The sequence below is a fragment of the Eptesicus fuscus genome, chromosome 7 (assembly GCF_027574615.1).
Source record: "Eptesicus fuscus isolate TK198812 chromosome 7, DD_ASM_mEF_20220401, whole genome shotgun sequence".
Taxonomy (NCBI): domain Eukaryota; kingdom Metazoa; phylum Chordata; class Mammalia; order Chiroptera; family Vespertilionidae; genus Eptesicus; species Eptesicus fuscus.
The window spans coordinates 66,185,535-66,212,123 of record NC_072479.1 but is presented as its reverse complement, the minus strand read 5'-3'; the positions used below and the strand labels follow the sequence as shown (position 1 = coordinate 66,212,123).

General features: G+C 40.7%; 1 protein-coding gene across 2 annotated transcripts in view; it reads left to right on the top strand.

The window, feature by feature from the left end:
• Positions 1–26,589, top strand: part of PDZRN4 (PDZ domain containing ring finger 4) — a 350,110-nt gene that overhangs the window by 261,844 nt on the left and 61,677 nt on the right. For both annotated transcript variants that reach the window (XM_008140563.3, XM_008140562.3), the window contains one exon: positions 24,136–24,392. In XM_008140563.3, the coding sequence (XP_008138785.2) occupies positions 24,136–24,392 (257 nt within the window). The remainder of the gene's footprint in view (positions 1–24,135; positions 24,393–26,589) is intronic.

The following is a 26,589-nucleotide window of genomic DNA, read 5'->3' as shown; positions in this document are numbered from 1 at the left end:
TTTCATAAACATAGCAATTGATTTTTATAGCCTTTTCGAAAATATATATGCATCCTTCTTAAATCTAGAGAGAAATGCATCACATATGAATAAATGAATGAATGAGATATACTAGTAAGTCTGCTATGTTACTTTTCATCAGCATCCAAAATAACAGTATGCAGTCATGTCAAGAATTCCAAACAGTTAGGTACTATTTCCGGAACAAATATTAAAAGAGATTGTTGTTAATCTGGTGATGTGTCACAGCCATTTACTTCTGTAAAAGTACATTTGTCATCCCTTCACCATTCCTTTATTCCTCATCCTAAATCCTGTCCCAAGTCAGCAATTCAGTGAAGTGTTCAAATAATCGACATAGAGCAGAGTATTTCTAGGAAGAGCATATGGAATTTCCAACAATTTTAATTCATATTTGTAATGTTTAGGCTATTATTTATTAGGGTGCATATTACAGCCATAGGGAGGCTTCACTGCTTGAGGAGGATGTGAACGGTTTAAGTAAGTTTGGAGGGAGTTATAAATGGAATAGAAAATAAGGTCTATCAGGAAAAATTAAAGGAACACAATATTTATTAGAATAACCAAGCAGCAGGTCATCTGGAATCCAGGTATCCTTGTCTTCTCAGTCCTTGTCACATGGCCATCGCCAACAAGTTCTGATTTTACCACTTTAATGATAGCTCAGAGAATCCAACATGGAGTAGCTGATGGATGAGTGGCAGCTTCTGGGTTTCTAACCAGGATAACATCGTGGTGGAAGTGCCTGACAATCACACTTACCTTTTCCTGGCTGGCAGAAAACATAAATGGTAATATTTGCTTGCTATTTTATTCTGATAAATTCAGGCCATTTTCCCCTTAAAATATAATGATATGTAAGTGAAAAATTTAAAAATTAATCCATGAAACAGCAGTTAACTTCTGGTCTTCAACTTCTATGTTATTCAGTGTTCCAACTCTCTTATAATAAACCCTGGTCTCTGTTAGGACAGCATTCTTCAACCTTAATGAAGTAAAATGTCATTAAAATGTGGCCTATGACTTATTTTATAACTGGAAGTTTGTAGTTCTTGATTCGCAGGGATGTGATGTACAGCACAGGGAATATAAGTCAATGTTACACATAATAACTTTGCACAGTGGCAGATGGTTACTAGACTTAGTGTGGTGATCACATAATAAGGTATATAAATGTTGAATCACTATGTTATACATCTGAAACTAATATAATATTGTATGTCAATTATATTTGATTTTTAAAAACCCATACATACAAAAATGAAGCCTAAAACGGTGATTTTCAACTGGGTATGATCTCACTCTCTAGAGGACATTTGGACATGTCCAGAGACATTTTTGGTTGTCGCAAATGGTGGTAGCGGTTTTTGGTGGTGGTGGTGGTGGTGGTGACACTGATGGTGGTGTGTGTGTGTGGAAGAAACTACCAGCATCAAATGGGTAGAGGCCAGTGATACAGCTAAACATTCTCAATGCACACGACAGTCCCCCACAACAAAGAATGATCAAACTCAAATACCAGTAGTGCCGCTGTACAGAAAGCCTAGCCTAAAGGATGTTGTGCTGTTCAGCGGTTCAGCAACTTAGGAAATCATTTCCACCAGCTGCTCCTCTGGTGCACCCTGTATTAGAGTAATTGTGGGGGTAATGGAGCAGTAGATGTGAATAGAACTTACCTCCATGTTTGGAATCTCAGCAATTTACACACAGTATTCAGTTGAAGCAATGAGAACAAGTCAACTCGCTGTTCTCTAAACTAAATGTATGTTATTTCACTTTCTCTTGAAAGACTTAGACCTCATAAATTTTGGGTAGTTTACTGAGGTATTTTTTTTTCTTCCTCTTCAGTACAGAACTCTGATTTTGTGAAGCTGTCATTTGATAAGTCTAGGGCCATGGTCGGCAAACTGCGGCTCACGAGCCACATGCGCTCTTTGGCCCCTTGAGTGTGGCTCTTCCACAAATACCACGCCTGGGCGAGTCTATTTTGAAGAAGTGGCGTTAGAAGAAGTTTAAGTTTAAAAAAATTGGCTCTCAAAAGAAATTTCAATCGTAGTACTGTTGATATTTGGCTCTGTTGACTAATGAGTTTGCCGACCACTGGTCTAGGGCATTTGTAAAAATTTAATGGTGACACCAATTACCCATAACCCTCAGTTTCTAAAATGTACAACTGAATATTTCAGACAGATCCCATTTAAATGTTTATGTGCCCTGGTTTTTAGTTAGCTCCAATATACTTATATACTTATGAGAACTTGAAAAGCAATAGTAGTTTTTGTCTCCCCGCTATCATTGCCTTCTTTGATAAGCATTTTTAAAATTATTTTGTATATTTTTCGTTTCTTCAGATTTGTTATTTATTAAGACCTGAGCCACACTTATAAAAAGACAATTCATTGGGGTAATTATTTTTTAATTTCTTTTTATTGTTGACAATATTACAGATGTCCCCCATTTTTCACCCTTTGTCCCCCTCCACCCAGCCCTCACCCCAGGCTTTCACCAAACTATTGTCTGTGTCCATGGGCTATGCATATAAATTCTTTGATTAAGCATTTTTGCTGATAACATAATATTTGGATTTAAATTAACAACAATTTTCTATATCCTGTACAGTGATTAATTAAACAATCTAGGCAACTGGTTGGAAAAAATCACAGATGTCTTATGGTGGGATAATAAGATTGCTGAGAGGAAGTCAAGCTTTTAATCCCAGCTTTACCACTTGTTGTGTGACCTTGGTAAAAATCAATTAAACCAATATTTACCTCTTATTTAAGATGTGGATAATACTTCAATCTCCTGTGAGTAGCTAGATAAATGTTGATGAAGCAATTAATGTATAAATTGCTAAATAGATTGCAAATATCAAGCACTAACTCCCCTCATCTGTAATGACTTCACATGTATTTGAAACTTTTTATGAACTAAGATTTCCAGAACTGAAGTGATTTTCCAAATCTTCATTGGAAACAAATGGTCTAGAATTGGGGTTCAAGTCCTCCAACCACTAATCCAGTATTCTTTTTGTGTAAAACCTTCTACTTCTTCAAATTGGTTCTATCCAAAAAATCTCACCAGCAAGCTTTCTTGACATGTCTAAATATGCTGCAATTATCACTCACTGATAAACATTAAGTAGAGAACTCTTTGAATACATATGCACATACATAACAAAATATAAATATGTTTCATATTTTTTGTTGAATGTCTATTCTACCTCACATATTGGTTACTTTTCCTGTATTTTCTCATTACTTTGTCATAACAACTTTTAGAGGTTAACATTATTATCCCCGATGTATAGAGGATGAAATCAAAATTCAAAAACTGAGTGGTCAGTCTGAAGTTCTACAACTGCTAAAGGGCAAAGCTTGGAATCCAACTTAGGGCTAAACATTCATACATTTTTTCCTTTACTCTGCCTTTGTGTGTTATAATGGTATAGTAATATCTTTTTGTGTATTATTTAAGCAATCTAGACCCTCCAAACAGTACTTTCTCTTTATCCACAATTCTTTCTTGTCTACAAGGATGTCATGTGCAGCATTGAACTTAAAGAAAAACTAGGTATGGCTCGAGCATCTCGCTCTGTCTTCCTCCCTCTCTCCTTCCCTCCCTCCCTCTCACTCTCTTGCTCTTTTCCCTCTCTGTTTCTTCCCAGTATTCCCTTGTTATGACAAGAAGTTTTCAAGATAGCTAAAGAAAATAACTTTATGAGGAACACAATTAAAATTAAGAATAGCCTGGCCGATGCTGGTGTAGCTCAGTGGTTGAGTGTCAACCTATGAACCAGGAGGTCAGGGTTCGATTCCCAGTCAGGGCCCATGCCTAGGTTGCATGCTCGATCCCCAGCTGGGGGGCGGGGGAGGGCATGCAGGAGGCAGCCGATCAATGATTCTTTCTCATCATTGATCTCTCTCTCTCTCTCTCTCTCTCTCTCTCTCTCTCTCTCTTCCTATCTGAAATTAATAAAAATACATTTTTTAAATGAAGAATAAATTTAAATATGGCATCTCTTCATAGTCCAAGAAAAGTTAAAGTTAAATCCTCATCATAGCATCATCTCATGAGTTCACCTGAGTCCCTAGACTCTCAGGTCTTCAGGATTGTCCCACCTCTAAGATCCTCTGCTTTGAACTTCTGCTATACAAATCTCCCTCTACATTTCAAGGAATTGCCACCATCTATCTATGGGCAGGATCTCACCTCTCAAAATCCATCTTCTCAGCCCCAACACTATCTACGCTCAGGTCTGATATATTAAAATAATCTTCTAAGGGTTCCAACAGGACAGGGAAGAGTTGGTTTTTGTGATGTGAGTAGCACAGAATATTTCAGGGAGAGCATGGACACTGCCAGGTTTCCCTACAGACCAAGGGCGTATCTGCCACTTTATTTTCCTGAGTGTCCAGTGGATAACTGCTAAATCAATCTCTCTCTCTCTCTCTCTCTCTCTCTCTCTCTCTCTCTCTCTCTCTCTCTCTCTCTCTCACACACACACACACACACACACACACACACACACACACACACACACTCATTCTCTTACTCACTCATGCTCCACATGTCCATGTTATCAAAGAAAGTTGTCTAAATTGTTAGTTTGGTTCAATCAGTAAGTAAAAAATTCTGTGAGAATTGGGACAAATAAAGTAACGTGAATGCTGTCTTTCACTGTCCAGGTGAAAAGGTTTTCCCTTTGCTTTCATAGATCATTTTAGTGGGACATTGGGTGAGGCATTGTCAGGAGTGGTTAACTAGACACAATTCTAAACAGAAAAGACCAGTGCAATTTTTAAACCATTGTCTTTAGCACTTTTGTTCTCATTGGAAATGCATGTTATAATGTATTTGATAAAACTACTTTTGATTACATGATATTCATGATGGCTTTCAAGAAACTTGCACATTTTCACCACTGTATTTTATTCTGTTCTTTGTCTCATTCCTAGACCTTCACTGATGCCCAGTATAGACTGAATAAAAATATTTTACTTCATATAATTCTAATAATCTAATTCATATCTTTTTCTTTCATACATATTCATATGAAGACCACATAACCCCCAGAAAAATAGAACTTTATCCATGAATTGATTAGCATATCAAGCAATTGTATCAGATGCATACAAAAAATGTGTGTTCTCCATGATCTTAAAACATTTTTCAGCTAAATATTTATTTACTCAACAACCTGTAACTTCTACGCATTACTGTAAAAATCTTAAAAATATAAAACAACAATAGCTGTCGGGGAGGGGTATGGGTGGATGTGGAAGAGGGTATGGGGGTTGGGTAAAGTGGTGGTGGGGCAAAAAATAAAGAATCCAGAGACAGGGAAGCATCGAACAGACCGTCAAACTTCAGAGGGAAGGCAGGGGAGGGGGTAGAATAAGAGATCAACCAAAGGGCTTGTATGCATGCATATAGGCATAACCAGTGGACACAGACACTAGGCGGGTGAGGGCATGTGTATGTGGGGGGGAGATGTCAATGGGGAAGAAAGGAAAAATAATAATAATATTAATAATAATAATAATAAAAGTAAAGAAAACATGGCAATAGCAAACTGATATTTAATTAAATTTATCTTATTAAAATATCTTTAAAATATGGGAAAAGCCTATCCTCTAAGATTTATATATTGTTATCTCCTTTATATGCAAAACTCTTGGAATTTCAATCTTGCTTGCAGGAAGAAAGTGATCTTGGATCATATGAAAAGCATCTGACAAACTCCCATTAGAGAGTTTCTCTCACAAAAATTAAGCAAAGGGTCATAAGAACAAAACTGTGCTATGCTTGGCATGGATTCTCAAAGAGCAGAAAGGGTGTGTGCTGTGTGTGTGTGTGTGTGTGTGTGTGTGCGCGCCCATGTGTGCACACGTGGCGCTCAGAGTAAAAGCTATCATGAAAAGAGGGTGTTTAAATGTGGCTGTGTGATTTGAGCATTTTACCAGCCTGCAGGTGGTGGAAATCTCCTAGTCTCACTCTGCCATTTAAAGGGAAATGAACAGAAGGAACTGTTTCATACAGCATCTCACCACCCTAGCATTCATATGAAGATAGAGCTACCTAAAGTTTAAGATCTTTATGGTGCAAAAAAAAATAAGACTGCATTTAGCATTCTACTAGCCACTCTTTTTGGATTATTCTTTACACCTTTGAAATGTCTAAGTCACTCTGGGATAGCTATTTGTAAGCTGCCACTGTGAGATGACATTTAAAACGAATGAAAGATATAGAAAACATCCTCTCTAAGAAATAAACAGAATCCGCCTCGGCTCGAAAGCTCGTGTGGAAATGCTTGATTTCTGTCTCTCTCTTCTGTGCATATGGCATTCTGGAAATTATAAATTCTGTTTTACAGAACTACAATATTTATTACCAGAGGAAAATAGATTATTAATTACAGCCAAAGGCTGCTGTGATTAAATATACAATTAATTAGCTATGCTAAGCTCATCCGTCCCAGAGCTCCTAATATTTTCAGCCCAATGATTCTTCTAGTACTTTTAATTAAAATTGTTTTAAAAAGCCACAAGTTAGCTGCATGTGCACTTAAAGTGAAGTTATCTCCTCAGTGTTTCACTGGTTTCCGTATGCCATGTAATTAATCTTTAGTGATTAAATGTACATAAAATCATGGAAGATGCAAGGTAATTTGTGCAGACATGGAACAATGAAGAGCTTTTACTGAGCCTTGGCAGGATGGTTTTATCTGCCAAAAACTATTTCAAAAGCATGCAGATGGCAATTGTTTATAAAAAGTAGTCCCTCTTGTCCATTCTTCCAAACAAAGTGAAGTAAAATGAACAGTACTCATATAGAAAAACGTGTGTGGCAAATTACATTTAAGAAGATGATGACTCCATCTGCAGTCACACTTACTCTGTTGCTCTTATTTGCTTCCCGAAGGAGACATAGAGGCATGTAAAGTAGTTTTCAAGAAGCGCCCCCCAATACTGGTGTGTACTTGAACACGCATGCACTCAGATAAACCCAGAGCTTGGAGTTGGCTGCAGCTCTCCGTACAGTCCAGCTGTACAGAGAAGTTCTTTTTGTGTGAACCCCTCATTGTGACTGTGTCCACTGAAGTCAAAGCAGGAGAGAACCTGGGTGGCCTTTTCCCCTTAGGAACTTCTTGCATCTCATCTCAACAATAACAATATCAGATCACACGTGGGCAGGGCGGGGCGGGGCCTTAAACTTGGAATCCTATGGTAAAAGTTCAAAAACAGATTGACAGGTCTTTCAGCCACCTTCTCCTCTGAGCTTTGCCTGATTCACTTATAGAAAATAAAGGCCTGTCTGTGGGTGGGGCGAGGGTCCTTTACCGAAATTTTAAGTAACTTCAGGGGTTGTATAAGGAAAAGTGGTTATCCATGCCTGTGCATATTTTTTTTAAATATATATTTTATTGATTTTTTACAGAGAGGAAGGGAGAGGGATAGAAAGTTAGAAACATCAATGAGAGAGAAACATCGATCAGCTGCCTCCTGCACACCTCCTACTGGGGATGTGCTTGCAAACAAGGTACATGCCCTTGACCGGAATCGAACCTGGGACTTTTCAGTCTGCAGGCCAAAGCTCTATCCACTTAGCCAAACTGGTTAGGGCTGCATATTTTTTAAAAAATACATTTTTATTTAGTTCAGGGAGGAAGGAAGAGGGAGAGACAGGCAGAAACATCAATGATGAGAGAGAATCATTGATCAGCTGCCTCCTGCATGCCCCCTGCTGGGGGTCAAGCCCACAACCCGGGCATGTGCCCTGACTGGGAATCAAACCTTGACCTCAGGATTCATAGGTTGACACTCAACCACTGAGCCATGCTGGCCAGGCTATGCATACTTTTTTTAAAAAATAGATTTTTAGAACTAAGGAGTTGTTGAATAGCATCTTGAATAACTCACACATTTTATAGGAACATTTTTTCACTTTTCAACTGGAAGTTTCTTATCCTGGGGCACAGGTTGAGACAGTTATCCATTCATACTTATGAATGCCCACAGTTGTTTCACTGTTTAATTGTAATTTTATCAACAATTTCATAAAAGAAAATAGAAGAATAAACTTCCCACCAATCTCTCATCCAATTTTTAGAGTTTCTATGCTGAATTGCCTATTGATGTTTAGAAAAAAAATTAATAGGAATTTGTAGAAAGATATTGGGTTCATTTTTCACTTGGTAGTTGTGTGATCTTGAACAAGTTGCTAAGCTATTAAGATGTGGTTTGTTTATCTGTAGGATGAATATGATAATTTCTGAGCCTCTAGTAGCTTATAGTACTAGGAAGAGTATGTAGCACATAGTAAATGCTCAACAAATTTTTTATATTTTTACTGGAGGCCCAGTGCATGAATTTGTACATGGGTGGGGTCCCTTGGGGTGGCCTGCGGGGATTGGGCCGAAACCCCCAATCCAACGCTGCCTGTCGCTCCTGCTCATCCTGGCCCCACTGCACCTGCTGCGGGCTTGCACCCAGTCAGTTCTGATGAGGCAAGGCTCATGCTGCCGCAGTGGCACTCACCAGCCATGAGCCCTGCATCTGGCGCTTGTCCCGAGAGGGGAGGGGATGGTGAGATGCAATTGGCCCTCCAGGCGGGTGGTGGGATGCCCTTGCGATCCCAGGATCCAGATCCATCCCATTGACATTCGTCCTGGTTGTCGGAGCCACCTGGCGGCAGCTTTTATGTCATTTCTTCCTTGTGGAGCACCTAGGCCGGGGAAGCGGCTGTGGAGCCTAAGGCCAACTTCCAAGAGACCCGTGGCGCTGTTGGGATCATACCAGCAGCACCGGTCCATCAGTGCCTGTCCCATTCTCTGGAGATTGGACCTACAGGGCTACTGAGGGAGTGAGTGGCTGCCGCCGGGAGGGGTTGGTGAGCTGAGCGGCACTCCTGCTGTGGGAGCACACTGACCCCCAGGGGGCAGTTCCTGTGTTGAGCATCTGCTCCCTGGTGGTCAGTGTGCATCATAGCAACCAGTCGACTGGGCATTTGGTCTTTCAGTCTTTCGGTCATTCAGTTGTTTGGTTGTTCGGTCGCTTAGGCTTTTATATATAGATAGATTATGCATGTCAAGGTGCACTTAGAGACCATCAAGTCAGTGAAATTACTGGGGCAAATTCCAACTAGCCTATCTAATAAAGAGGGAATATGCAAATTGACCATCACATCATAACAAGATGGCTGCACCCATAGAGGAGGCACGGATTCTGTAACACAAGATGGCTGTGCCCATAGCAGAGGCGGGGATTCCGTGACACAAGGTGGCTGCGCCCACAGTGGAGGTTGAATTCCTGTAACAAGCCGTAATGAGCAATCAGCAGGGACCTGAGACTGTGTGGCACTGGGCCAGGGCAGGGCACCTGAGGCTGCACCCCCCCGCCTGGTGAGGCTTGACAGGGGACCTCAGGCCATGCCCCCCACCCCAGCACCAGGCCACATCCCCCGCCCGGCAGAGCTTGAAAGGGGACCTCAGGCTGCACCCCCCTCCTGGCAGGCCTTGACAGGGACCTCAAGGCATGCCCCCTGCCCTGGCCCGTGCCAGGGGACATCAGGCCACACACCTGGCGCTGGGCCGGGGACCTAAGGCCACACACCTCACTCGGCAGGGCTTGACAGAGGTGGGGCTGGCCGGGTCTGGATATAGCCCAATGGGGGTGGGCCCAGCCAGGTCTGGGTCTCGCGCGATTTCGAGGTGCACGTGGGTGGACGGGGACTTGACTCTGGTTCCTGTGGTGCACCCCAGACTCTGACAGAAGGAAGATTTTCATATACATTTTACTAATTTTCTTTCATCTCTGACACTTCTATTATAGAGAAAGGGCAAATAACAATATTAAAGTATTTCCTCTAATTAATTCCCTTTTAATGTGCATGAATTTCATGCACCGGGTCACTAGTTTAAAATAAAGTAGTGTCAGTAGCTCTTCTAAATGCATTAACTTCATCTTTTGAGTTAGGCAGCAATCTGTTTATAAATATAGAATTAAAAATTATTTTTCAAAACCCATGAATTTGAGGAAGTTGGAAGTGTGGTGTTAGCAAGGTATGGGCACAAATTCAAGTGGTTTTAATTGCTGATGTAAAATCTTGTGAATAACCCTGGGAGCTTGGCCTTTTTACTAGTTTAATGTCCTCCACTGAGCTCTACAAGAGTCAGAATGAATTCAGATGGCAGAATTGATTGTTAAAATGATTTAAACCTCCCATGTCTCCTATGGTGATGTCTGTTTGTTCAGATTTTGTCCTGTCCTTTTAAACTGGTATGGAATAGCTTTCATCTTCTAGGCACTAGATTAGAGATACTGGTATTAAAAGAATTATATATTATTAAGTTCTACTTTCTCCTGTTAATCCTCGTGTTCTAAAACTACTATATATTCACTTGGGTAAATAATTTTCTAAGTTCATATCCCACACAAGCTATAAATGATTCAGGTGGCAGACCATAGAAAGTATAAAAGTGTGTGTGTGTGTGTGTGTGTGTGTGTGTGTGTGTGTGTAAGAGAGGGGGAGAGAGAGAGAGAGAGAGAGAGAGAGAGAGAGAGAGAGAGAGAGAGAGAGAGAGAAGGAGGGAAAAAGAGGGAGAGAGTGTGTGTTTTTTTATGGTGAGACAAATGCTCACTTGGTCAGGTGGGTGCTAACTAGACTGGCAGAGTTTCAGAACATTGAAACTAAAATCATCACTGAAAATATAAATCTACAGGATATGGGCACATCTATGTAGAATTCCTTTAATACTTAAAATTCAACTTTTACAGCTTGTATTTCTGCACAGTGTGTATTTAATTCATTGGAATGGAAACTGGGGTTAGGCTGTTGTGGAAAATATGCCAACTGGGCAGGTCCCATTGGAATACATATGAATGAGAGCATCAGCATGCCATCTTACAACCCTCTCCCCTCCTCCAGCTGGACCAGAATGCTTTCTCTGTCTTGATCCAGGCACTAACCATTTTTGTACTAGTAACTGTGGGGGTTTCCTGCTTCCATTCAGCTACTTCTCACCACAGCCTTCAGAGTTATCTTCCCAATGCATAAATGAGATCATGCTACTTTTCAGATAAAAGGTGTTTTTTAAAACAGATACCTTACCATGGCCCACTGAGGGCATTGGAACCTGTATCCAAGCCTCCTTTCAAGCCTCTTATCCCAGGTCTTCCCCAAAGCCCTCCATACTCGGTCACACCAGATCTCTCTCTGGTTCTCAGAAGACCTACTCTTTTAAGCCTTTCCCTAGGATTCCTTTCCTTTCTCCAATCTTTACAACCTATGAAACTCTTAATCTTTTAAGAACCACCTGAAATGTCACATTATGGAGTCAAATCTCAATACTCCCAGGCAGAGTTAGCCCTGTGAGCTCCCCAGAACTCTGTTAGGATCTTTATTTCAGCTGTTTACAAGTTTGCTTCCAATTATAGATGGGTATGTTATTTTTCCCTAGAGGATCCTGAGAGCAGGTGCCTTCCCTTGCTCAACCTGTTACACCTTCTGTTCCTTAGCCTCCAACTTTCAAATGGAGATGAAATTCTCACCTCACATGATGGTTCTTGAGTGTGATTGAGATAATATAAGTCAAGCCTTTGCTCAACTCCTGGCACTTTGTAAAACTCACTCAGTGCTAACTGGTATTGTCACTGTCACTACCAGCACTGTAAGAACAGGTATTAACGTGTATCCCCAGAGAATTGTCTAGTTTCTGTCATTAAGAGTTCCTCAGGAAGGGAGGAAGGGAAGGAAGGAAACATGAGTAAAAATCATAGAACTCTGTTAGCTGCCTTAGTTGTGTTATTTATGTGACACAATCCACAACTCTGTGAGTGGGTGTTACCATTTTTTTCAGATGAAGAAACTGAGGCTCAGAGAGTTTGAATAAATTAGAGTCACATAGCTAATGTCACGAACTGTGTTGAGACTCCAGTTCCAGATGAGTCCCACATTTGTGTTTTTTTATATTAAAACATTTAATGGGCCTGGCCAATGTGGCTCATGGGTTGAGCATCAACCCATGACTAGTAGGTCACGGTTTGATTACTGATCAAGACACATTCCTGGGTTTGGGGCTCGATCCCCAGTAGAGGGAGTGAAGGAGGCAGCCGATGGATGATTCTCTCCCTCTCTCATCATTGATGTCTCTATATCTCTCTTTGTCTCCCTTCCTATCTGAAATTAATAAAAGCATATTTTAACATATTTTATTATTGACTAGAGGCCCAGTGCACAAAATTCGTGCATGGGGGGGTCCCCTCAGCCCAGCCTGCACCCTCTCCAATCCGGGACCCCTCAGGGGATGTCCAACTGCCGATTTAGGCCCGATTCCAGGGATTGGGCCTAAACCGGCAGTCGGACATCCCTCTCACAATCCAGGACCACTGGCTCTAACTGCTCACCTGCCTGCCTGCCTGATTGCCCCTAACTGCCCCACGCCTGCCAGCCTGATCACCCCTAACCTCCTCTGCCTGCTGGCCTGATCACCCCTAACTGCCCCCCCTTCCAGCCTGGCCACAACTGCCCCCCCTGCCAGCCTGGCTGCCCCCAACTACCCCCCCCCCACCATCCTGGTCACCCCTAACTGCCCTCCCCGCCAGCCTAGTCACCCCTTACAGCACTCTGCTGGCCTAGTTGCCCCCACCTGACCCCCTCTGCCTGCCCGGTCGCCCCATGCAGCCTGCTGTTCAGTCATTTGGTCATCCCTCACTAACCCCCCTGCTGGCCTTGTCACCCCATACAGCCTGTGTTCAGTCATCCATCCAGTTTTTTCGGTCATGATGGCCTCTGGCTTTTTATATATTAGGATAGTATTACCAATATCTCTCATTTTAAAAATATGCTTTTTTAGTAAAAAGCATATTTTTAAAAACAATAATGTTGAATGGTCAGGGAGGAGGGAGGGCTTACTAGCACACTTGATGCCTTTGTTTGCCACTCAAATAATTTATACAATATATTTAAGTAAAAGGAATAACATGGGTAACTGGGATATGAAACAGAGCTATGTAGTGAAAGGAACACAGTCAGCCTATAAATACAGATAGCTATAATGAAAAGTCCAATTGTATTTATTTTAATGTGGATCTTGATAGAGAAATATATGGAAATTTATTTAACACATATTTGTTGTCAGGTATGTAACACATGTTTTAGGGCCCTTAAACTACAGCACAAAACAAAAGCAGTTTCCTATCATTTAATGTCTTTTGCACAGAAGTATTTAAATAGTACAGCATGAGATCACTCTTATAGATAGTATACAGCCAACCTCTGGTGAAGATATCCTCAGCACCTTTGATGTTGTTTTGACAGATGCCCTGTTACAAATAATTCAATATATCAGAGTCTCTTATTAGTAACTGTGTGGAACACTTTTATTCCTTCCATTATCAGGTAGTTATTTTTAGCACTTCTTTGGCACTGCGCTTGTGTGGCAAAGAGCCAGGGTTATGCTCTTGATATTCATATAGGCTCTTGTAACAAAAATTGGACCAAGAGATCTTGTCCAGGGGCTAAGAGCACATTTCCTCGTGTTCAGTGGCTATGAAAAATGAATAACTCTCCCTAACCGGTTTTGCTCAGTGGATAGAGCGTTGGCCTGCGGACTCAAGGGTCCCAGGTTCGATTCCGATCAAGGGCATGTACCGTGGTTGCGGGCACATACCCAGTAGGGATTGTGCAGGAGGCAGCTGATCAATGTTTCTCTCTCATTGATGTTTCTAACTCTCTATCACTCTCCCTTCCTCTCTGTAAAAAATCAGTAAAATATATTTTTAAAAAAAGAAAAATGAATAACTCTGTCCAAGTTCTCAGTTACTAATCCTGCTTATAGTAATCTTTTAAAGAATATCTGCTTGCTTTATTACAATGAAGTTTCTTCCCAATGAAACAGTTTGCATTTGTTTTAACAGCATTTGCCCTATATGTGCCTTATGTTGTTACACCCTCAGGCCTGGTGCAGAAAATGTTGTCTCCCTGAGAATTTCTCATTCAGTTTAACATACTTGGATCTGATATGTCAAAACTCGATGGATAGGTTTATTAATAATCAGCTACATCAGCTTAGTATTATCTTAGGAAGTAAAAGGTCAGTAAGTAGTTGTTATCCTACCATTTCATCAGTGGACTCTCTCCAAAGACATTATTCACTGCTTATAGAGTCACTTGAGATATAAAAAGTCTTTTTATAGTAATGAAAGAACTCCCACAATTAGCCAGAAGGCAGCCATCTATCTTTTTAAATAGCTCAGCTTGGAGGAGAACAGGATTTCAGGTGATATTCAGAAGATGAATTGTTATGACAGTGATAAAGTTGGTGATACCAATCTTTGTGATTTTTGCTGTAGGGATGTGTGTGTGGGTCCCACTCATGAAAAAAGAAGACATCAGTGCAGAGTAGTGATTTGTTTCTCTAGAGATATGCAAATACAGAAACACACTCTGAGAAAGCTCTCTCTATATCTGTCAATTTCTCATAATTATTATGAACTCTATCATTACAACACACATCCATTCTAAGCTAACAACAGATATAACAAAAATTTGAACATTTTATTTTGACAATTTTACACTTATCAAAAATTGAAGAAATAGTACAAAGAATTCTCAAATACCATTAATTTAGATTCCCCAAATTTTAACATTAACATTTTACATTTACATTATTTGGGGTCTCTCTCTCTCTCTCTCTCTCTCTCTCTCTCTCTCTCTCCCTCTCTCCCTCCCTCCGTACCTCCCTCCCTTTTTCCCTCCCCCTCTCCCTCCTTTTTCCTTCTCACTCTCACTCTCACTTTCTTCCTCTCTTTGTCTAAGTCATAAAGGTTAACATCACAGTAATGGACAAATTTATATTACTAGCTTTCTTATAGAATAGATTGAGAAAGATACAACATGACTTCTAAGCATTCCTACCAAAAATCCATAACCTGACTCTAATCAAGAAGAATCACTAGACAAAGGCATATTGAGGAATAGTCTACAAAATATCTGTACACGTCAAGTATCTGGATACTTTAAATTTGCTATATGATCTCAATAAAAGTTATATTTTAGTTCTCCCTTAAAAATCTGTAATTTTTGCTAAATTTGAGAAACTAGAAATTATATTTTTGATGCAACTAATTTTGCTAGTATAGGTAATTTGTAAAGATGGTAACCTTCAACTTTTATCATATTTTTGTTGCTATTGTGTAAATCAAGGAGTTTCATGTGTAGTTGTATCAGGCAGGGTTTCAGGAGGAAATGGAAAGCACACTCAGGGGGGTTAATTAAAGACATTACAATGACTGAACAACTTAGAGAGGTGTGAGCAGAGTTAAGAGGAAGAATGTAGGGAATAGCAATAGAAGGAGACACCCTTGCTACCCATAGACCAGAAGGGCACAGGTGAGAGGGGAGTGTGAACCTAGTAAGAGTTGGGATCCTGAAAGCCAGTGCAAGGGGGCTGGGCAAAGGCACTGAATACTAGCTCTCTTACCACTGGCTGAACCAAACAAAAGTTATAAAGCAGGAAGCCTGGTTATGCAGTGTACAGTGGTCAGCATCCGGGGCACAGAGTTGGGTAGATCTGGGGGACAAACCAGAAACCACCAGCTCATGGGACAAAGAGGAGAAACTTTCATTTATTTTAGTAAGGTGAGGGGAAATAAGTGTATTTATAAAGAGCTAAATGAAACTGTGTTGTGTATACTTTAATTTATATCCCTCAGTAAGAATCAAAACATACCATAACCTGTCCCTTAATAACAGAAAAAATTTATATAAATAGACACTTCTCAAATTTGTTAAATCCCCAATGGGAAAATTTAGAAGAGAAGACTGTGGCAGTAGAAAGAAGAAAAGAAACCGAAAATACAAAAGGAGGAATACAAAAATAAAAGAAAAAAAAAGATAATAGGGGGGAAAAGCACTTGTGGAAGATGTATCCCCAAGAATTCCTGTAACCAAAATTATAAATTGGTTTAAGACAGTTTTGATAAACTTACAAATTATGGGTCTATAGCATCTTAATAAGAAAAGCTGTGCCCCCTCTCCCTCTCAGGAGCAGGTCCCTGCCTTTCCCTTCCTCCTTTTCTTACCCCAGGCTCTTACCATGGCCTTTTTCTCCCCTAAGCTCTCAGGGCCCTTCTTCTACCTCTGTCACTTGTTTTCTGAGCTCACACAGCTCGGCTGGCTGACTTCTACTACCTCTGTAACTTTCTAAATAACCTTCCTTTCTCTTACAATTTGAAGAAAAAAAGAAAAAGACAAAGTAAGAAAAGTTGAAGTCTTGTGTTTATTTGGGAATCCTACACCATCAAAGTGTCCTGTGAAAGAGACAAGGAAGCAGCATGCTGTCCTTCTGTAGTGACCTGTGTCATAATCAATTAACTAAACGTAATAATAAGCTGTCTAAATATCTCATTGGGTTACTGGGAGTCTTCAATTCATTACTGTTTTATATGTAAGCATTTCTAATATATTAAAGTCTTTAGCTTGCCAATGTGTATTATGTCACATATGGTTAATAATAGCAAATCCCACAAGATCACGAATTATAGGTTAGGGAACAATCTTTATTGGCGAAACATGTAAGTCAGGAGTCAGCAACATAGTCGTGCACGGGACTTGAAGCTGCTGGACATGCAGTGGGTCTGTATTCCAGGGGAGGAACCCCATCCTTCTGCTGTTGCTCTCTCTTCTTATGGCAACATTGTCAGGAAGGAAACAGACTACCTGAGGTTCAGGCTGCCTGGGCTAGAAGTCAGTTATTTCCATTTGTCTGGGAAAGCTAGCTGCCTGGCACCTGGGCAATCTGGAGCACAGAGGAAGATACAACCACACACACACACCAGGAAAATGAAGCTACAGGTCCCTCCCAGTCCAGACAAGCTAAAAGGAACCGCAGGAACACTTTTGGATAAGTCTGCTCATTGCATCACATGGGTTATTTACCATAGTTTCTTCCTAAAAATCAAGTAATAGCAGAACCCTGGACTATATAGACTTTTGGTTTAATGCAAGCTAACATTTCATTTTCTAACACTTCTTATGCTCTTACTTTCTAAAATTACATAATTGTCACAAACCTACCCGTGATAGTTTTGTTCATTGAAAACATTTTCAAAGGTCAAAATTAATTTTTGTCAATCTCTAACTAGGTTTTCTTCATATAATTTTGCACAATTTTTATTCTGTGATTTTTTTTTACTTTAAATACTTTTTACAATGTGCTATGCTCAATTTATATAACAGATGTCCACATAGAATCAAACATATCAATGCTTAGGAACAAATATGCTGAATTTCCTTAAAATTAATTTAAAGGTTATATATGACAAGTGTTTTTAATAAACATGGGTTTTGGATCATTTTATATTTCTTTTTTATACCAAACATTTTAGTAACAATTTAAATAGTTTCCTCCTTCTATAAAATATTACTAGGCCATGTTTTTGCAACACCTCCCTAATTATCATGTAGAAAATTGATCAGCATTCACAAGGGACATAAATCAAAATTAATTCTCCAGTTATTTGTAAGGGTGGGAGAGCTTGTAAACTGTCATGCCCAATCAGAATGATAATACTCAAGTCTGATGATATCATGTAAAATATTGCTAACTATAGTCAATAACACTATTCTATATAGTAAAAGCCCAGCGACAGAAATGGTGGAATGACCAGAATGACCATAGACCAGAACAACCACAGCGCTGCCCCCAGCGAGCAGTTAGGGGTGATCAAGCAGGCAGACAAGCAGTTAGGGGCAATCAGGGAGGCAGGCAGAGTGGTTAGGGGTGATGAGGCAGGCAGGCGAATGATTAGGGCAATCAGGCAGGCAGGCAAAGTGGTTAGGGGTGATCAGGCAGGCAGGCGAGTGGTTAGGGGCCAGTGGTCCCGGATTGTGAGAGGGATGTCTGTTAGACATCCCCCAAGGGGTCCTGGATTTCAAGAGGGTGCAGACTGGGCTGAGGGACCACCCCCCCCCCCATGCACAAATTTCATGCACCGGGCCTCTAGTATTATATAATTGAAATTTGCTAAGAGAGTGGAACTTAAATGTTTCCACACACACACACACAAAAGGGTAAATATGTGAAGTATGAAAATGTTAATTAACTAGATAACAGGATTTCTTTCACAATATATACATATATCAAATCACCATGAGCTGCACACTTTAAATAACTTCCAATTTTGTTTGTCAACTATATCTCAATAAAGCTGAAAATAAATAAAGGAATGAATGTAGGAATTTTGTAATCATATAAAAAACAATATTCAAGTGCTTTCTATATATTCTTAATTTGAAATTGGGTTATATTGATTGCATACAATCCTTGCTTTGCTTTTTTATGCTTCTATTGAATATTATTACACATAATTCTCCTATGAAAGGCATGGATGCTTAAAAATACCCATTTTTTTCATTAGAGGCACAGAGATTTGGAAATCCTCGTCATCCCCAAACAGCTGACTCTAGAAATGGCAACTCACCAGGGTGACTCGGTTATTCATGTACTTGTTTGCACTTCAAAGGGGAAAGGAAAGGCTGTTTGTTTTCTGATACTCAAGAAAATTTTGCATGAGGCTAGATTTGGAGGAATAATCCAAGCAAAACAGCTCACATTCAAGCTGAGGCCACCAGTCACTCTTGGGAGGTTGTTGATGAGTGGCCCAGATTTTGCAATTTAACCGAAAGGGTAGATTGTTCATTAAACAGAAGCTTCATCAAACATTGCTGTGATATGCTTTACATAAGAAAAGCTATAGTCTTCACTTAACATTCACAAGTTGCTTATGTATTAATTAGTCCATCTGCCACAACAAATGTATTCACCCTTCTTTTGTATTGATTGCTGAAAAGTACCTACTTTTCTTCTATCCACTTATCCCTATCAATAGAATGGAAAGTAGTAATTTTTTTAGAAATAAGACACTTACTTTTTTCATATCTGTTAAAAGTATATTTTTCAGCTTACCTGAATTGATAAGTACAAGAACCTGTAGCTTCATTTTCCTGGTGTGTGGGGTTGTAGCTTCCCTTGAGGTCTGGATTCCCCAGGTGCCAGGCAGCTAGCTTTCCCAGACAAACGGAAAATGGTTTTCCATGATCAAATATTTTTTTAATTCACCAATTATTTATTTGCTAGTTTATCTGAATGTCTTATAACTGCTTCAAGACTGACATGATTAAGACTACTCCTTTTTATTTTTATATTTTTTATTTAAATATAGTTGGTATACAATATTATATTAGTTTCAGGTGTACAATATAGTGACTCACCATTTATATACCTTACAATGTGATCATAGCCCTGTCTTTCCCCTTGTTTTAAATCTCAATTGTACTTTCTTAGAAGAAGAACCACATGCCTCTATCTATTCTAGAATTCCTGTCATTGGTATCTTCCTTCCCTTATTTATGCTCTTGCCAATTCTAATTACCTCTATACGCATAAATATGCCTGGTTTCTTACTTATCTAAGTCAGATGGTTTAATCACCATCTCAGAGTCCAGTCATCCCACTCTAGGACCCTGGCCTCTTATCAAATATCCATCACCTGAGTCTTTTCAGTTTTACTCTTGTTGCTTGGTAGCAGGGGAACCAAATCAGTTTTGGCCATAGTCATCCAAATTCCAGATGTTATAGTGATAGAGGGAATTATCTCATATACTTCTCATGTTTATTATGACTCTCTATCCTCTCACCCATTCCATTTAACAACCACTTTAGAAAAAGTATCATTCTCTAGACCCGTGGTTGGCAAACCACAGCTCACGAGCCACATGTAGCTCTTTGGCCCCTTGAGTGTGGCTCTTCCACAAAATACCATGGCCTGGGCAAGTCTATTTTGAAGAAGTGGTGTTAGAAGAAGTTTAAGTTTAAAAAATTTGGCTCTCAAAAGAAATTTCAATCATTGTACTGTTGACATTTGGCTCTGTTGACTAATGAGTTTGCCGACCACTGCTCTAGACTGTGCTCAAATAAAATTTCCAGCCCAGCGGGTGCTGTTTTAGCAGTTGAGCATTGGCCCAGGAACCAGGATGTCACCAGTTCCATTCCCGTTCAGGGCACATGCCCAGGTTGTGGGCTCAATTCCCAGTAGGGCATGTGCAGGAGGCAGCCAATCGATGATGCTTCTCTCTCGTTGATGTTTCTATCTCTCTCTCTTCCTTTCTCTCTCTCTAAAAATCAATAAAATATATTTTAAAAATTCCCAGCCTTCTTGAAACCTCTATGCACATAAACTTCAAATTCAAACCCTATAATACATGGGTATTTCTTTTTTAATCTTCAAATTGCCTTTCATCTCCTCTCACCAGTTTTGCTCCCAACCCTCTTCATCAGCTTTTCCTCCTGAAGTCAACTTCCCTGGACTCTTCTAGCAAAAGAGCTTCCCTCCCTTCACTGGGCAACTTGAAAAGTTTGGGTCTACACCCTTAACTACCTGATTTAAATGGCACACCTTTAATAGAGGGCTTCTCTATCACCAGTCTCATTTCACAAAATGCATAAAAATTATATGTGGCCAATACAAAACCATAATTAAGACTAAGACGAAGAGAGTAAGGTGGAAAGAAGAAAGAGAGGGAGAAAGCAAAGGAAGGAGGGAGCCAGAGGATATGAAGGAAAAAAAATATATGGCACCATGAAATATCAAATACCTTGTTGGTTTAGGATCTCACCATTTGGAAAAAATGAACTTTTGCTATTATCTTATTTGTTAACTTGCTACAAAATTTGTCTATAACATTAAAATTTTAGATATTCTCTCAATGTTATTCTTCTCCATACCTGTAACTGATGATAACTGAGCAAAGCCACTGCCAGAAAACCCCAATTAAGCTATTCTTTTTTCTGTTGTGAAAGGCATAATTTATAAAATGGTGACCTTTTGGTAGGCTAACAGTATGTTGATGAACTTCAAGTGAAGTGAAAGAAAAAAAGAGTGTTTTGTATTATCAGTGCTTACATTTTCTAAGGAATCACATGAGGCAGTAGAGCTTTTAAAGGTCATAGACTTCTTTACTTTGAAAGTTATTAAACAGCTTATGAAAATAGAGGTCAGCTACATAATAACTGGAAGAAAAGAGCATTCCCCAATGAGAAAGTGAGATATTAGTGATTACATTGGCTGTCCCTTTTCAAGATTGTATTTGATTGTCCCTAACCCCCCCCCCCCGAAATTGTATATAAATGCCATGATTGTAAATGAATGAATGTACAGGTCTTAAGATCAATAGCTATTGACCTTGCAGGATGGACACTAATATGGTCAGCATATACTAACCATTACAATAAGACCTAATGATCTCACAGCCTAAATAACTCTTCAGTAGTTTTTATGTTTCTTCAGAAATTTTATACATTTCTGGATTTTGCAAAAACGACCCTAAGTAGCGACTAGGAACATAAAATCAATAACCATTATCAGTAAGAAACTCACTTTTTAAAAATTATTTTTGCTTTGAAGATCACTAAAATAAATAAGAAATAAAAGAATACCAAGACTAGGTTAACATGTAAGCAAGGTACCTGGCCACCTTAAAGAAGAAATGGAACCAGGGTACTTTGTTCACTACTTAATGGCACACAATGTATGCAATAGTATGATTTCATGTGTGGCCTGGAAGAAACCCTGGCCACAAGTTATTTCTCCCTTTACCCTAAGATATTGCTTGAAGTTCCTTTTAAAAGGGCACTGTCTTCTTTCATTCTGCCACTGTTAGGGGTTACCCTAAATGCAAAGCTTGTAAGAGAAGGTAGCCTATTGGTATAGTTTTAGTAGGTTTTAAACAGTTGATAAAGTGACCAAGAGTTCTCTTCAGAGAGGGAAGGGTATGATACTTTGCTAGAGCAGATATTCACTAAATAGAAGAGACACCAGGAAGTGGGAAGCCTGGGGACCAAAAGGCAATTCTTCTGAACTGACAGAGCAGTCTTAGCTGCCACTGGATCAGTTTTTATAACCCTGGAATTTATAAACACTGACCACAATATGAAACATGGAGGATGACAACACTAAACATGAGAGGCTAGCTTTTAGGTTGTGTTTTTCCATCTGGAAGTTCTCTTATCATCTGCTGACTGCATGTCCTCAAGGAAGTCAGTGGTGGCCTCAGACCAGAGTGCCTGTCATTGACAATAGCTCAAGGAATGGATGAGTGTGTCTGTGGGCATCCTATGTCTACATATTCGTGTATGCCTAGAGTCATCAAGACATATGATGTGCCATCAAGGCTATGCCAATAAAAATTTGGTGATTATTTTCAAATGTAGTCCATGGAGAAAAGAATCAGAGAGGGAATGTGCAGATTGGTGAGTGTGTACACGCTAGTTGGTACCTACTCAGATCTTCATCTGAAATGTCTTACTAGTGATCCACGAATTGTACTGGGACATATTTTGCTGGTGAGGAAACTCAATTGCTCCATTTTTTATGGCACATTAACTCTTTCAGGGCCCATTGAATAAATTAGCTCCTATAGGTCATTAAGCCTGTCTCTACAGGACATGACAATTTCTACCTGGCATTGTATCTTTTACCCCAAAATCCCCCACAATTGTTCTGAGCACACACATATTCTTTGTCTACTCAGGGAGAGAGAATGTGTTCATTCAAATGTCATAATTGCTCTACGATTGCAACCCAGTGATTCACTTTGCTTCCTTTCAGGGATCTCTAAGGATTTCCTGGTGCATAGCTGTCAACAGAGCCTCACTGTCTTAGTTGTCTAGAAATGGTATAATTTCAGGGGTTGTGAGTACAGTATTGTGTTCCCAAGTATCTTTTCCTATATGCAAAAGCTAGCATTACTGATTCATTTGGGGTAGGAGTTGGGAAGCTACTTCAGGATTCTATAGACCTTTATTAAAACACAACTCCCATTAAGAGACTATGTTATCAGGACCCATTTCAGGGAAATAAATTGACAACTATTTGAGAGCGGCCTATACTGCCCCTCAAGAGGGTGTTCAGAAAAGTGTGTGGTGTTTGGGGTGCCACAGAGGCTGGGAACATCATGGCCCTTAATAAGCAGGCAAGACAGAGTCTCACAAAAAATAATCTTTCTCTCCTAAATGCCAACAATTGGCCCTACTGAGAAGCAGTTTGGGAGGCAAAGGCAAATGTCACCTCTTTCTCTGCTGTGTTTAGGGCTACCTTGGAATATCATAAATTAATATACATTAAAACAGGTAAGGATGACTCCAAAGGGACACAGTATTCTCACTCAGAGGTGTTTCAGAGCAGTGTTCCTTTCATATGCATCTCATATAAATCATCTGGGATCCTTTTAAAAATGTCAGTTCTGATCCAGGAGGTCTGGGTAATGCCAGGTTCTTGGCATTTCTAATAATCTCTTAAGTGATACTATTGCTGCTGGTCCACAGAACACACTTTGACTAGAAAGGATTTATGATAAAATGCACATGATCTTAGATAAAGCATGGTTTTGGATAAAAAGATGATGAATATGAAAGAAATCTGACAATATCCTAAAAAAATAAATTTTAGGCCCGGAAGACTTTGAGTAAATGTTGAAAATCCCACCAAGAGCCCTGGCCAGTGTGGCTCAGTTGGTTTGGTATTTTTCCATGTACTGAAGGGTTGCTGGTTCAATTCCCAGTTATGGCACAAGGCTGGGTTGTGGGCTCAATCCCTGGTAGAGGGTATGCAGGAGGCAGCCGATTGATGTTCCATTCTCATGTCAATGTTTCTCTCTCTCTCTCTCTCTCTCTCTCTCTCTCTCTCTCTCTCTCTCTCCCTCTCCCTTGCTTTCTCTATAAAAAAAAATCAATAAAGTACCTTTTTAAAAATCCCACCAACAGATTGATAAATCATAAGAAAGTATATACTTAGCATTCTTACCTATCTGAAGGTGTTAGTGAACATTTTCTGATGGTGTACTTCCTGAAGACTCCAGAAGTAATTGTTTTCCTTATCTCCTCCACTTTCTCCTGTGGGTGAAGCATTCAATAAATGTCAGCCTCATTAAATATTCCTTTACAAAATGCACAGCAGAGCTGGTTCAAACATCCCCTCCCCGCCTTTTATTAATCATCACGGCAGCCTCTCTGTTCTTTCCTCTGAGGTGAGCAATGTCCTTTTATCTTCACAGGTCAATGGGAAGGATCTCTCCAAGGCCACCCATGAAGAGGCAGTGGAAGCTTTTCGAAATGCCAAGGAGCCCATTGTGGTCCAGGTGCTAAGGCGGACGCCTCTCAGTAAACCAGTCTATGGAGCGGCCCCAGAAGTGCAGCTCATGAACGCCAGTACTCAGACGGACATTACCTTTGAGCACATCATGGCCCTGGCTAAGCTTAGGCCGCCTACCCCTCCGGTGCCAGACATCTGTCCATTTCTGCTCTCAGACAGGTATTTTGCTGTCACTTGTCCCAAAGCGCTATTTCTTTTCATTCATCATTGAGAGGAGGTGTTGGAAGGAATCAGTCACACTAGCCAGTTGACAATTATTGAGACAGGTGCTCAGTGCTGTTTGGAAAATGTCTCCACTGTGTCTACATCCAATTAGTTGTCAGCTGTCCCTGCTAGCTACTTCCCCTGGCCCACACTGTTGCTTCTCCTCAGGAATCAGACTCGCTGAGGTGCAGTGAAAAATTCGGGCTCTGATTAGTTCATCTTCGTACTTCCAGTCATCAAACACCTTGTGCTCCTCATGAGCACTGGTCAGGGAAATAGCTTTTCTCACCAAAGCTGCCAAGAACCTTATTAGGACTGACACAGAAGTGGCATGTTGGCACTGTGTTCTCCACTGTGGGTCGCTTCTTGTTCTCGCTTTCGCTTTTCTCTTATTTAAAGGAGAAGCTAAGAAATTAACTTAATTAAAGTGTAATTCTCCAAAGAAAGCAATTACTCAATATATTGAGATGTAAACAAAAGGTTTTGGCTGTCAGAGAATAAGTATCGAACTATGAAATAAAGAACTATTGAAGGAATCTTTCTTCCCAGTTTTCACCTAATGTAAAGGCAGAGGTATTTTATTCAAACAATCCTACTTGTATAGTCTTGGAAGTATGTTCTGCCCCATACATTTTGTTCTATGACCGTTTAAGCAAATAGTCAAACATTATTGAGATTTTGATTTATAAGAGCAATAGTCTCTTTAGACTGCATTTTCATTGCCTACGGGTCCATTCTCCACTTGGTAAAACACAGATCTAGTCACGCCACTTCCCCACCCTTTAGTGGCTTTGGTGAGTCTGCTTCAGTGGGTCATGTGTGTACATTAGAATCACCGGGGAGCATGGAAAAGAAATACCAATTCATTGCCCAAGTCCCACCTCAGGCCAGTTAATAAGAATTTTGTAGAATGAGGCCAAAGCATTGGAATCCTTCAAAAACCTCCCTAGGGCATTGTGATGGGTAGCTGTATTTTGGAAACTACTCTTTGAAACCTCCAGTTCCAGGAGAGTAGAGGCTCTGTTTGTCTTGCTTAGGAATTTATTAATCCATCCATTACTTATTAAATAGCCACTTATGTCAGTCAGTGGGACTTGGTGCTGGGCATAAAACTGGGAACAAAAATAAAGTCACTGTCTCCTGGAGCTCATAGTCTAGAGGGTAAGATAAACAACACCCAAGCACACCGATATTTAATACTCATTAGCATAGCCTGATACAGAATAGCCATTCAATCAATACTTTCTTGAATGAATAATAATAGCTTACATTTATTAGCTTTCCTAACATATTTTAGGTAATATTCCAAGTGTTTTACATTGATTAACTCATTTAGTCCTCAAAAACCTTTGGAAGGTGTGTATTATATTATTACCATACTAGCTTTCCTGTTGCAGGAAAATTCCTGCAATGGGATTTCCTGCTGCACTCTACCCCGCCTCCGTTCCTCCCTTGCCGCCCGCCTCGCCTTCTCCTCCGGCCCGCCCGCGTTTCCCTTCGCCCCCAGCCCCGCCTCCGGCCCGCCCTTGCCGCCCGCCTCGCCTTTTCCTCCAGCCTGCCGCGTTTCCCTTCGCCCCCGGCCCCGCCTCCGCCCCACCCTCGTCGCCGGCCCCGCCTTCTCCTCCAACCTGCCCGCGTTTCCCTTCGGCCCCGGCCCCGCCTCCGCCCCGCCCTTGTCACCGGCCCCGCCTTCTCCTCCCGCCCGCCCGCGTTTCCCTTCGGCCCCGCCTCCGCCCTGCCCTTGTCACCGGCCCTGCCTTCTCCAGCCCGCCCTCGTTTCCCTTCACCCCGGCCCCGCCTCCGCCCCGCCCTTGTCACCGGCCCCGCCTTCTCCTCCAGCCTGCCTTCATTTCCCTTCGCCTACGGCCCTGACTTCGCTCCTCCCTTCTCCTCCCCCCCGCCCCCCTGGCTTGCTTGCTTCTTCGAAGCTTTACTCCCCTTTGCAGCTCTTGGCTTCTTTCAACACTGTCTTGATATGCAAATTAGCCGCCATCTTTGTTGGGGCAATTTGCATACTTGTCCTGATTGGTTGGTGGGCATGGCTTGGCTGGTGGGCGTGGCTTAGGTGTAGCAAAGGTGCGGTCAATTTGCATATTTGTCTATTATTAGATTATATCCATGTCACAGATGTTGAGTTGGCCAAGGTCACAAA